The 14,218-nt window shown below is 48.2% G+C and overlaps 1 protein-coding gene across 1 annotated transcript in view; it reads right to left on the minus strand.

Annotated features, from left to right (window-relative positions):
- Positions 1–2,828: 2,828 nt before the first annotated feature.
- The window catches only part of COPB1 (COPI coat complex subunit beta 1), an 821,662-nt gene continuing 810,272 nt past the window's right edge, over positions 2,829–14,218 (minus strand). The window contains exon 22 of the mRNA XM_069623734.1: positions 2,829–3,179. Within this exon, the coding sequence (XP_069479835.1) occupies positions 3,120–3,179 (60 nt within the window). The 3' untranslated portion in view covers positions 2,829–3,119. The remainder of the gene's footprint in view (positions 3,180–14,218) is intronic.

Consider the following 14,218-nt stretch of genomic DNA (forward strand, 5'->3'; position numbering starts at 1 on the left):
GTACAAATACGAATCAGATATACATCCTACAATAAACTAGAGGGGAGAGAATATATTTAAAAAATAATGCACAGTACCTATCGTAAATATGTCCATCGGGCCTATCTGATGCGACATAAAGGCATACAGGACACTGAACCCAAATAGGAGCGGCAGAGCCTGAAGTTGAACCACCTGCTATCCAGTGACACAGGGGGGAATTTGAAGGGTGCAGGAGGGGACATGAATTTGGTGAGGAAGCTGGATGCCACTCACCAGCTTATCTTTACACGGCAGGTCAGCACTTCGAGGCAGTCTCCCTGCAACGTGACAATAGCATTCAGCGCAGCTCCCTCGGCAGAACCCTGATCGTAAGGTCCCCTTCACGCTGGGGTATGACCCAGTCAGGTGACAAATTCTCACCACTCATTTGCTTCAGCAGCGAGGCAGAGGATGCCATCAGGGCCCAGGAAGGAACCACGCCAGAGCCTGCAACACTAAGCAATAGGATCGGCTGCAGAAGCCCTCACCAACTCTAATGTCAGCCAGCACTTTCCTGGACAACATGGGACAGGCAGAGTCCAGGTTGAACGGCACCATCAGCACCACTGTGTATTGTAATTTGAAACTCCAGGGCATGCCACGCTCTGAACCAACTAACAATTCTAAAATCTTACTAATTTCTGAGGCATTGGCCCACAATTTTAAGTTAATGGAAACCAATGGGAGCTCCCAGACTAAATAAGGATACATGAAGGTTTCCATGAACCATCCGAGGTCCCCTGACCTGGTCCTGGGACTGTCTGGTCTGGCCAGGCCTCATTTCAGCAAATGCGTACCGAAGGTCCAACCACCCACCAGGCCTGCCATTCCCTGAACAACGTAGCATGAGACACCAGAAATATTTGTGAATGTTAAAACTGAAACAAACACGTGCAAGTTAAAAACACAGGATAAAATAGTATCCTTCGAGTCACTCTGTTTAGAAACTGAGGGCTCTTGTGTGGTCTGTCAATGCACAAATTAAGCCATCCACTAGAAATGTCAGTGTGACGGGGTAAACTATGTAGTAATTGAGGTATGCATCACATCTTAAATAGCTTCCTTTTTTCAAGTACTTCTCTAGCAAAGCGATTAAAACACATTTCATTGCTATCTCCCACAGCATAACTTGCAGCACTCTAACTTTTCCCATTATTTCTTTTGTGGGGGTAGCAAAGAAATGATTTCTTATAGGCTCAGGTAGTTGACTTGATTTAGGTGAAAGGTTAAGGCATGCCCTTTCCATTTCTAGGGGTTTTCCGGTAGGCAGATGCAGTATCTTGGAGTGGATCCTCTGATAAAGAGGTGTGCATTGACTTTCTTCAATCTTCTGGAAACCTGTGACCCGACTTTTGGAAGATCTAGTGTAATTAACCTGATCCACTATTCACTTGGTGACAAGAACGAGCCAAGTGGTGAGGTCTTGCCATCTATTTTACCCTAGGAGGGCTGTTGTTTTTTCTGATAGACACTTGGTCCTCCATGGTCTCTGTGCTTTCTAACATCCCAATGTTCATACTTTAGCTCCAAGATAGTCACCTTCAAGACTTCTACAGACCTCACCTCTTGATACATGATTCTCCATGAGATAGTCATCCTTGAACTAAACCTCTACGGGAAGTGAGGGTGAAGGTGGGGGTGAGCACCGCACACCGTGGGTAATAATGAGCAGCGCTCAGATACCGGAGGGTTCGTAGCGCTATATAAATGCGAAATTATTATTATTTATATCCTACCTGACCCTCTTTAAGGGTTTTTCTTCACCCAGTGGAGTCCAGTGGAGTATTCATGGCTTTTGGAGCTTTGTCCTTGGCCCAATCTCTTGATTTCCTCAGCAGGAAAGACGCCTCTGCCATCTCCTCTGGATCTGCCATCTAATCCTCGCAACTTTTCAGGCAGCCCTCTAAATTGTATTAGCACCCTGGACGGGGGAGCCAGCCAATCAGGTGGCTAGGAACGTGAACTTGAACCGCTGATGCAAGCCTGTGTTCCAGCCAGCCTGACGGCCGGCTTCCCCCACCGCCATCTTCCCCTCACCCGCCTCCCTCTTTTTTAAACTCATCCCACCCCCCACACACCTTAATTTGGCTGCTCCTTCCTGGCTCCAGCTGGCAGCCATGAAAAGTAAAGAGGGACTCCGTACGGAGCCCCGCCTTCCATTTTCTTGGCGGCCATCTTTGTAAATGATTTTCCTTCATTCAATGGGACACCCGCAGCGTCCCACTGAGTGAAGGAAAATCTTTTTTTAGCACCTCAGGTTACTGCTTTGGCAACCTGGGCTGCTAATAGCCTTAAGCCCCCGTTCCAAGGGCTGGAACGGGGGTTAACAGCCCAGAGCCCTTTTTATCCACCTAAGCTTAGCTCAGGCTGATAACCTGGGCTGCAGGGCCGTTAACCCCCCCCCTTTCCAACGGCTGGAACGGGGGTTAACGCTGTATAGCAAGGATTTCTTGGGTCAGCAGGAGGTCAACCATAAAGAAGCTGCTTCTATCGTAGGCAGTTCTAGAATTTTGATTTTGAATTAGCAGTGGGGGCAGCCTTTCAATGTCAGCCACTCTTATGTTAGTGGAATTTAAGGGTGCTTACTGGTCTACATTTCTGTGGGAATGAAAAGTGCAAATATTTCTGTTTTTTGCTCTGTTCCCTGTACCGTTTAAAAAAAAAAAATGCAACTCCGCTAAGAGCCTGGTTAGAAATAGGCCAGAATTCACAGCAGGTGAACAGTGGTATCACAACCGACAAAATAGATTTAGAGTCATGCATAGTATTACATGTGTGTATTAAAATAGGACCATAATAGCACACAATTATATAAATCTGTTTAATATGTTATGAAACAGTCGCTCTAAAGTTAGAGTGTATACATTAGATAAAATGTAGCAGTAGGCTTTGCTGTATCTTGATCTGGATGGGGGCGCACTGTGAGAAGATCGGACAGAGGTGCCGTGGAAGAAGGGTTGAAAGTGAGCTATAAATATCTGCCAGAATGAAGTCCTTTCTCCTACAATTACACAGAACAAAGTATGTAGAATGTTTAGAGTCCACCAGCCAAAGGCAGAAACGTGGTCACAAAATAATTTTGAATAAGACCAGTTGTTTCATACGCAGGATTTCTTCTGAGATAGATTGATTTTATCTCCAAGACTTAGAGCCATTCCCTGCAATGAAAACAAGAAAAAGGAACAATTACTCATTAATTTTTGGGAAGATTCAGAACCATGCAATACACAGGAAAACAGTACATGTAATATAGCACACAGAGAAACACTGGCAAGAACCAATTTGGCACAGCTGACCGTCTGAAACTTTTCAGCCCCCTGGTAGTGCAGCACAGCTTTGTTTGACACCTATGCGCCGGACATGAATTCCGGGCCAGTATATGTTGAGGAGGTGCTCCCTTTGATCTCAGTTCCACCTTTTCCCCCCAGTACTCTATTGCCAATCGGCTGCAGAACTTATGTTTAAAAGGTGTACTAGCTTTTTGCCAAGGAGGACAAGTTGGGCGGGCGATGGGGAATCCTTGGGAGGGACATCCATCAGAAAGGACATTACCAGAGGTAAGTAATTTGCTCTTTTAATGGATTCCTTCCTCCCACAGATTCCTCGTCTATGATAGACTCCCATAGCAGTACGTTGATCTGGAGGAGGGTGGCGAGCAAGAAGATACCATCTTGTTAGGAAAGTTTTCTCTTGAAGCAACTTTTCCTCCATAGTCTAAACCTTTTTGCTCGAGTTTTTACGCATTGACCTGACTTTTTACAGTAAATTGAAGCCTCCAGCTTCACTTCACTGGTCTTTTGCTCATTTTTTTGTGGAGAAACTGACTAGTCCTTCAGACTGTCAGTACTGGGAAAGTTTTCCTTTTGACTCGGTTTGGGTAACTTTCATATTGCACAAAGTATCTTTCAATGCAGTGCAATTGGGATACTTTTGGATCACCCTAGACTTGCACACAAAGGATTTCTGGTTACTTTTAAATGTACCTATAGACTAACTGGTGGCAGCAGTACTATTAAAAAATGTTTGCTATATTTTTAGGTGGCTTGCATGTGTTTTGGCTACAATCTGTGGCTAGTGTCCTAACATGGCTGTGTCACAAGGTTTTTAGCTTGTTCTCTGGCCATTTTGTTCTTGGCCCTTTTTCCTGTCTTGCCAGGTCAGGAATAACCTGTTATGGTCATGCATTTGCCCAGGAAAGAAGTGCTTTTTGCGGGCTAGTGCAGGCCATATGTGTTGGAACCCGGGAAGTGAGTTGGGACTGTCTGGTCCCAATCCACATACTGATTTTGTTGTGTCTAGTGGGCATGCGTGAGTCAGACCCCAAAATGGTCCCTGATTGGAACACTGCTGGTGTGCATGTGTGGGGCAGATCTTTCCATTGGAGGGCTGAGTCTGATCACTCGCCTACATTTTTTCGATAAGAAAAGGAGTCCTGCAGCTATTCCAGCAGATCAGAAGAGGAGCCAAGCATCCTGTGTTGCTGTGCAGATGGAAGACCCGAGGAAGAATCCTGAAGAGGCCTGGTGACCAATTCTTGCTGCTGTCCTGCTGGAGACCATTCTGGCTACTGATCACAGAAGACCCTTGCTGGTGCTTCGACCATTTGGACTGGTGGGACCAACCAGTCTCGACGTCTTCACATGTTCCTGCAGCCTGGAATCTTCAGAAGCGTCCCTGGGCCAACCAGTGGGCTGACCATCTCCATATTGGGCAACTGTGACAGAAGCGTTGCCTTTTTGCTCAGAACTGTGGTCTTCAACTAGTCCCATAAGTCGCCTTCCTGAGAAGTTTCAAAGTCCCAGTGTTAGGGAGAATTCTCAGAAATGTGTTAATTCCCTTCTACCTTAGAGACTCCCAGCTCTTTTGCTGGACTTTAGGACTTTTTCATCTCTCATGTAATTTTTAATGTGATTTAATTTCTGTGTTCTTTTTAACTTTGGAGTGTGACAAACTCCATAGGCATCATCTTAACATTGTGTCACACAGCACCTTCAGTGCAGTGGCACAGGGAAGTCTCTTGGATTTTGCCAAGGTTTGAATACCTTCTCTTGGTGAAACTACTGTTTCCAAGAGCAGTGAAGTGAAATTGGCTTTCCGTACAATTTGTAACTTTCTAGACCCAGCACACACTATCTTGCCATAGGGTGCTGGAGGGGTTACTTAGTATCCCCTTTGTCTAGACTCTCATGTAATAAAATGTATGTTACCCTTTCTACAGTTAATGGCTGGTGGCAGTGGTTTACTTTTTACTAGCATTGTGTGTTTTTGCAGCGGGCTGTATTCACAGCCACGGTAAGGCACCCATGGGTGCCCATTTCGTCAAAATGGCCCTGGCCTTTTTTCACCATTTTCTGTTGGAAAGGTCCTTCTTGAGATTTACTATGCACGCCAAACCAGGTTTGGTCTTTTTGTTCGTTTTGTGTTTGACGGGATTCATGAGTGAAGCCTGCCTCTGGCACCAGTATGTCTGGCAGGGGCAGGAAGTGAGGGAGGTGCCCGGAACTACCTGTGCGTAATCCCCTTGATTACAGGAATGCACCCAAAAGGTGATTGGCCGGCTGGCTGTCAGGCAAGGACAGCCACCCTACCGTGTGATTGACAGCTAGGCTGGAATGAATGGGAGAAACCTGCATAAAAGGCAAGGCTTTTTGGCTTGAAAGGCAGAATCGACCACTGGACGAAGGAATCTGAATAAGAGCTTGGAAGAGAAGCCTGCTGCAACTCCTGGACTGTTGGTTTGTCCGGTGAAGACCTGCTGCTGTACTCAAGCTCCAAATTCGCCTTGACTAGAGAAGCCCTGCCAGGACGACTTCTCCCTTTGAGTTGGTGGGACCAATCAAGTCCAAAGTAAGTCCATCTGGACATCCTCTCGAAGCTAGTTGCATTTACACTGCAGTTGCTGCTGGAACCAAAGAGCCAGGGAGAGGAGCACCAGATTGTGTGCGTTGTTTTTTTAAGTCAGACCCGAGCGCTAGGAAGATCCTTCGGACTTCCCTGATGCAGGACTGACCAAGCCTGAGCCACCCCAAGAGTGCTGGACCCCAGATGCGAGGAAAGTCTGAAGTGGTATCCGCGAACCGCAGTGTTGCTATTTGTTGTCAGAAGTGAGGAGCTGAAACACTGAAGGACTGCTGAATTGAAGTTTGCCCATTGCTGCCCGCCCCATTGCCGAGCAGGAGTCCCCAGACGTCCTCCCTCTTGTCCCCACAACTGAGGCCCAGGAACAGCAGGATCAGAAGCCAGCTGGAAACATTTCTTCTAACCAGAGGTACTGTAAAGTCTAAGAGAACTTACCTCTTGTTGTCTAGCCTTACTTGCTCTCAGCTGAGACCTGTCTTGGTTACCTTACAGAGTTGCTAAAGCTTTGCCCTTGACAAGCCTCCCAGCTTGTGGCCCTTCAAGTATTCCATTTTCTACAAACATTTCTATAAACATTGCACAAGACTATTTACCAAACTGCAAAGAAGATCTTCAGCTCCCCTTGACATTGTGCAATTAACATTGGCTGTGCTGGCTTCCTGAGAGACTCTTCTTTACCTCCGGCTTTATTCTTTGGCCTTTCCCCCAAGAAAGGGTTAATTTACTCTGCAGTGGAAGGTTTTTTAAAAGTACTTACCTGTTTATGAATTATTTGTTAACCTTTGTTTTATTCCTCTATTCTATCTTTTTCACCAAGCTCAGTATTGCTCTAAATGTACCAGTGATAAATCAATGTCCACAGTGTCCTAGCTATTTAGGTCACCTGAGGGTGTAGGAATTGTCTGTGCCAACCCCAAAGGGTATCATCTGATTTTGAGAAACTAAGAGTGTGTTTTGAAGTATGTTTGTGTTACATGTTTTGCTCCCTTTCTGAAGAAGGCTTATATAACCGACTGTGAAATAAATTAATAATTATTTATCAAGAAACCTTGAGTATAAGTGTTTATTTGGATAACTGTATTGTGAAACTCTGTCACAATATTACTGCTCACATTGACACCTCTTGAGATAAGCCTGGCTGCTCAGCCAAACTACCAACCTGTGTAGTTCAGACTTATACCAAAGGTTGGGTCCCTATTGCCAGGAGGTCAGGGTTTTTGTAGAACACCCAAAGGGTACTGCATACAACCTTGACTAACAGTCTGGTGTTCTATTAAAAATAGAAAGCGCTGTCAAGTACCCTTTGGCTGTAGCCACCTGGAGACACTGTCTCGCAAGGTGTATCAGAAAAGAATACTGCAGCGATGTCACATGACAAAGGATCCAAATCCTTGGCTCTACACCATCTGCAAAATGTCTTCCATCAGGAGCAGTAAATAGCTTTTATGCTGGCCTATTTGCTGAGAGCAACACCTCCAAGATGTCTTCCGAAAGGTCCCAGTCTCTGTACCTCATCCTCTCAGTAGTGTTACCAACTCCGATACTTCATTTTCCTTTGGTTTTTCTCCGAGGCCTGTGTGATGCGATGAGACTTGGCTACAGCTGAACACCCGTGCCAAGCCTGGTTGCAGCGCTGTGGAATGTGTGTTACGTCTCAGGCAGCCCCCTCGTGAGACGTACACAGCTGACACTGCTGGATCGGATCCCCAAGGCCAGAGGCTGCCTTGCAGATAGGAAAGAGAAAGCATTTCGCAACTGCGACTATACACCTTCCCCCTTTTCTCCAAGATGTACGTTAATATACACACTGTTTCATGGGTGGAGAATGGGTTTAGCTGGTCTATTTGCATCTAAGGATGAGATATGCCTGTAGGTTTAGGGGGTAGAGCAGTTCTCCCATGCGTTGGTATGTTCCATTACATGCCATTTCTCTCTACTTCTGGTTTCCTGTGTATTATTTGTGGCCGAATGCCTGAGGGGTCGTGGGGCAGCAGGACAAGCCTGAAACATATTGGTGCCAAAACCCGGGGGTTCCCCTGCTCGACTTATGTGACTGGGGTATACGACCGGTAAGAGAAAAAAGTGTTTTTCTCTACCTGTTGCATACTTGACTAGAGCACGCTAGAGTCTTCAGGGATTCTAAGATTCATAAAGAGAAAGTGCCTCAGAGTGCTACAGTGGTACAGTACAGGGTTGGAAGGGAAACTACATGACTGCAATCGTGACAGAGCATTCTTAGGCATCTGTGATACAGTCAGAGTGCTGGTCGTGGAGAGAATGTGTAGGGTCAATGCTGTAGAGGGGACAGGCTAGGAGTGTGAGGTCAGAAGCCTGAGTTAACCTGCCATAGGGCTGATATCAGTTACAATATGGCGGACACTAGTCCACTGACCAGGCGGGAGGAGGGGGCAAACCTGTCCTATAAATCGGGGTCAAGGGCAGTGTTGGAGAGGTTAAGGAGCATGGTGGACAAGTGGGATGTGGTCCCCTAGTCGGTATGAAAGAATAGGGAGGAGCGGGTCGCCCAGGAACAGCAGTTACAAAGGGTGGGCATGGGGGAGACTGTGGTGAACCACAAGCCAAGCACCAAGATAGCACGACGGTGATGAAGATAGGAAGCGATCAGAGCCCCTCAGATTTTGCAGACATGCTTACACAAACTTTCATGAAGGATACAACCGAGAAAGTGAGGGCCACAATATGGCGGATTTTCCCAGACAACATAATGTGGGCGGTGGAAGGGAAAGTGGATGTGAAGGAAAGGTTAAAGTCTGCCCAGAGGTGGGTGTAAATTCTGAATGCAGGGGATAATGCGTGGCTAACACTGAGAAAAGCAGTGCCAGTGAGGGAGTGTAAGGAGGTACACAGAGGGGAAGAATTGTGAGGTGCTAGCAGTAGTGCCTGTGTGGATCGGGGTTGGTGACGCAGAACGCTGTGGGAGTGGCTCTATGCATTTCCAAGAAAGGGGTAGGGGAGGAAGAGTAAGGGGGAGGAGACACGGGCTGATTAGGTACTGGTGGAGGCAACTGTGTGCAACAGAGGTGTAGGAGGACATTCTGGAAAAAAAGGGTGGAATGATAGATTAGGCAAATAGGTGCCTGCAGGGAGAGATTTGCAGGTTACAGATGGCCCCAATGGCTGGGCTGACGGCCGCTACTAAGAGTACCACCCACCTTCTGACACACACAAACAGGGTCCTGACAGCATGGGGGAGTATACCTAGACAGAATGACAGTGACTGCAGTGTGCACCTTATACGGGGCAGTGAACAAAATGCCAGTGGAAGGGTTCGTGCCAGGCAAACTACATGAATGCATGTCAGAGACTGTCAAAACACAACAGGACGTTTTCAGGGCATGTTCATCAGAGAAGGACATTAACAAGCCCACATATAGAGAAGGTGGTCATAGCTGCATGACTCGATGCTGTGGGGGTGGAGGGGAGAGAACGGTATGGTGAAATATAATCAGTGGTGTTGGCTCTCAGAACAACGAAGATAATACCATCTCAGCAGGAGTGGCTCAGGACACCATACAATGACCTACAGCCGCTGCCAATGGCATGCATAGAAGATGAGTGGCATGCGGCGGAGGGGCCACAGCTTGAAGTGACAAAGTTGATCCTACACAAAGGCAAGACGGAGGATGAAGGGAAATGTGAGCAGCTCCTAGCGGACCTGAAAGGGGAGGATGAACAAATTATGCCATATATGAATGCGGAGAAAGAGCAAGACAACGGGTATCAGCACCTGATGGAGATGGCCTGGTGGCTAATGGCCAAAGAGGACTGGAAGGAGCATGTGGGCAATTAGGTGACTTGTGGGAAGAAGACATGGAAACCGGAGCCAAAGAAGGAGCTGTTCAAGCAGATGGATGTGAAAGGCACACAGTGGGACAACTGGCTGCCATTTGTCCTCAATGGTCTACAAGTGAAAGAGGGGCCAGCAACCAGGTATTCACCATAAGAGGTGCTATCTGGGAGAAATATGCCAAGCACTGATAAGTTGTTGCTGCCACTGACTTTGGGTGCACCTAAGGACTGGGAGGTACTAGAGGCAGACTATATACTGGAAACTGAGACAACCTATGATTGACAGTGCACACAAACATAAAGGACACATGATGGAGGTGGTGCTGGCTTTTAGAGTGACTGAGATGCTCAGAGATAGAAAGGGGGGGCATGTAATTATAACGGTTATGATATGATGATATGATATATTATATGGCATTTGTAACACGCCTATACACAAGTTTTTCAAGGCACGACGAGGGAGGGGGGACAAGGGAAGACGGACAACGATCCTACTAGGCCGGGTGTCATTCAGATCGCGCAAGTGCATGGGTAGAGGGGAAGGGAAAAGTGCAAGGGGAAAGGGAGAGGGGAAAGTGCAGTACAGGGGTAGAAGAAAAACAAGATAAATAATAAGGGTCAGCTGGTGGCAAGTGCAAGGTAAGTGCAGACAAGTGCTGGGAAGGGGGGCTGTAGGGATACAGAGACAGTCCCGCAGTGCAGGGATTGCCAGGGAGGCAGTGCAAGGGGAGAGTGGCTGGGCCAAGGACCGAGATCGGTGAGAGTGGCCCAGTTGCAGACTCAGTGCAGTTTCAGTCAGGAATTTAGCAGGGGAAAGGGGGAGAGAAAACAGAAGCAAAGAGGAGGGTTTTGAGGTGCTTCCGGAACCGTAGATGGTTCTCCTCAAGTTTCAGGGAGGCAGGAAGGCTGTTCCAGAGGGAGGCCCCTGCCGCGGAGAGAGATCTACCACCAACTCCTTGCTTGGAGAAGCGGCTGACCCTGAGGGCGTTGGAGGCGGATGAGCGAAGAGCTCGAGAAGGAAGATATTTAGGAAGAGAGAGTTGAAGGTATTTTGGCCCCAGGCCCCAGAAGGCTTTGTAGACAATGCAGAGGATTTTGAACTTAATTCTCGCAGCCACTGGGAGCCAGTGTAGTGATTTCAGTCCTGGAGAGATACAGTCCCTGGGCTTGAGGCCAAGGACAAGTCTCGCAGTTCTGTTCTGGATGAGTTGCAGAGGGCAGAGGGTAGAGGGTAGAGGCAGGCAGATTTAGACAGAGGCTGTTACAGTAGTCCAGCTTAGAGAGAACCAGGGTTCTGGAAACAGTGAGCTTCTGGGGGAAGGAGAGGAAAGGAAGAATACCTCCGAGGAGGTGCAGCTGGTAGTGGGACTTCTTAGAGACGTCAGATATGTGAGGAGAGAAGGAGAGTGTGGAGTCGAAGATGACCCTGAGGTTTTTTTGCCTTGCAGGTAGGAGCAGGAAGAGGGCCAAGAGAGGCCGGCCAGAGAGCTGCAGGGAAGGAGGGAGTGGGTGTGCCGATGAGTAGAATCTCAGTCTTACTGGCATTAAGGCAGAGGTCATTGGCGGCACACCATTCCTGGATAGCAGACAGAATCAGAGATGAAGGAAGGAGAGGAGGAGGCCGAGGGTAGCCTGAAAATGAGCTGGGTATCATCCGCATAGCACTGAAAGTTGGGGCAGAGAGCAGCGATGCAGTGGGCAAGGAGTGCCAGATACTGGTTGAACAGCCAGGGAGAGAGGTTAGGTCCCTGGGGGACACCACAGGTAGAGAAAGAGATGTCAGAGAGGAAGGACCCCAGTTGGACCTGGGAGGGTCGATTGGAGAAGAAAGAGGTCAGCCACGCCAGAGCTGGACCAGTGATACCCAGGTTATCACGGAGACGGTTGAGCAGGATGGCATGGTTGACAGTATCAAAGGCAGAAGAGATATCGAGCAAAATGAGAACACACGGAGTGTTAGAGTCAAGGTTGGAGAGCAGGTCTTCACGGATGTTCAGGAGAGCAGTTTCCGTGCTTTTGGCAGCTCTGAAGCCAGACTGATGGTCATGAAGACTACCAACAGATTCAGCATGGAGATTAAGCTGGGAGATGGCCAGTTTCTCCAGGAGCTTGCCCAGGAAGGGAGTGATGGAGATTGGGCGATAGTTAGCCGGGCACGAGGGGTCAGAAGAGGGTTTCTTAAGAAGAGGGTGCACAAGGGACTGCTTAAGGGGGGGATGGGAAGACTCCAGAGGCAAAGGAGTGATTGCAGAAGTCATCCAGGGCAGGAGCCAGGGAGTCGATGTGGTCCTTTATAGTTTAAGGAACAGGGGTGAACCTGTTTCGATGAGACTTTCATAGAGCGGACTTGTCTGAAAACCTTGTCGGCAGAGAAAAGGGGAAAGGCAGAGAAGGAGGGAGGAGGGGTGGCTGCAGAAGGGCCAGAGGAAGAGCAAGGAATAGAGGGAGGGAGGTGATAGGAGGCGAGGACAGGATGTCCTGAGTTTTTTAAATGAAGTGAGGCCAGTGCCGTGCAGAGGGCCTGGGAGGGGACAGGAGAGGTAGAGACTGCACCAGAGACTGGTTTGTTGTTTTAGATGCATCCTAGATTGTGGCATTATGGCTGATGATAGTGGGGAGTGTGTATGCAGTACAATGCAGGCAGGAATGGCTAAGATGAGTTAGGACACAAATAAGTTGACTTGTTTTGATGTTTTTTTTATTTTGCTTCCTTATCGAGTATGTATACAACAGTAAAGTTTTTGTACAGTGTGCTTTATGTTCAAGTAGTGCAAGGCTTTGGACAGCGATTGTAGTGGATCATAGGAAAAATGAGAAAAGGAAAAAAACTCTGACACTGCTTTTTCTTTGGTTTTTCTGAGGCCCCTGTGATGCAATGAGACTGGGTTACAGCTGAACACCCGTGCTAAGACGTCACTGTGGAATGCATGTAACACCTCAGGCAGCCCCTCCTGAGAAGTACACAGTTGATGACACTCTGCTGGATTGGATCCGCAAGGCCAGAGGCTGCCTCACAGATATGACAGAAGAAGCAGTTTGCAACTGCGGGCTATACTTCTTCTGCCTTTTCTCCGAAATTGACCTTTTTGTTATTATACGTGCTGTTACCTGGGTGGAGAACGGGTTTAGCCGCTCCATTTATATATAAGGATCAGCCATGCATGGGTGGCAGAGGAGGGGGTGCGGGGAGAAGAGCAGCGCTCCCATGCGCAAGTCTGTTTGCATTACCTGCCACTTCTCTCTGTGAATTGTATGCCTGTGCCCGAGGGGTCATGGGGGAGCAGGACAAGACTAACAAGTAGCCAGGTATGGAGATTGAGGGTACATACATTGGAGTGGAGGATCAGAACTCCAGAACTCCTTCTGGCAAGAGCAGCTCTGTTCTCTTTGGGAGGTGGTGTGGCGGGCAGATGGCCAAGTCCAGAAGGTCCAGGTACCACGTTATCTTGGCCCATTCCGGGGCCATCAGGATCATGGCCGCACCAAAGTCCTTAAACCTCACCAATGCCTGACATGCGGTATGAAAGGCATTGGTGGGAATGCAAATAGCAATGGATAACTCCAGTCCACAATGAAGGCGACCCACAGTGCTTCTCTCGGGTGAAACTCCCTGGAGCGGAACAGCTTGCAACTCTTGTTGGAGCTGGATGTGAACAGATCTAGTCGAGGGGTTCCCCAGAGGGCAAAGATACTTCCTCGCATAGCTCCCACTCGTGGGAGACCGAATACTGCCTGCTCAGGGTGTCCGCCAAAGTGTTCTCCGGGCTAGATGAGTTGCAGACAAGGAGATTTGTCTGTGCAACACCAGAAACCAGAGTTGCATTACCTTTCTGCACAGTGGTCTTGACCATACGCCACCTCTCTAGTTGAGGTAGTGCATGGCCACTGTTTTGGCAGTCATGTTCAGGGCCATCTTCCCCTGTATCGAGGGCAAAAGGCTATCAGTGCCAGTCTGATGGCCTTCAACTACAGAAGGTTTATGTGGAGTTTTGCTTCTGCTAGGGGCCAATATCCACTCACTGAGTCCGTTCAGGTGCGCCCCCAGTCCTTCACTGAGGCAGCCGTCACTATTGTCACATCTATCCAGGGTTGCCATAAGTGTTCTCCTTTCATTAAGTTCTCCTTGCTGAACCGCCACAGGTGGTCCTGTGAGATCCTGGCCAGGACTTGTAACATACCAGTCATGTTGCACAAGAGCTGTGACCACTGTGACCTGAGGGTTCATTGTAGGGGTCTCATCCTCAGTCTGGTCTCTGGCACCAGAAAAATGCAAAATGCCACTAGACCGAGCAACCTCAAAGTTGATGGCCGGCAAAGCTTGGGCATCCTAAAACTTTAGACCATCTGCTGGATGTTGGAAGCTCTGTCCTTGGGAGGAAACGCTTTCCCTTTGGATGATTCGAGGACACCCGATTAACTGGAGCATTTGGAAAGGTGTCTTCTGGGACTTCTTGAAGTTGAGGAAGAAGTCCTGTTTGTGCAGGAAGTGGCAGCCACTGTGTAGGTGATCTTGTCTTTGCTCTTTTGA

This window comes from Ambystoma mexicanum, chromosome 11 (assembly GCF_040938575.1).
Source record: "Ambystoma mexicanum isolate Mex_15411 chromosome 11, UKY_AmexF1_1, whole genome shotgun sequence".
NCBI lineage: Eukaryota > Metazoa > Chordata > Amphibia > Caudata > Ambystomatidae > Ambystoma > Ambystoma mexicanum.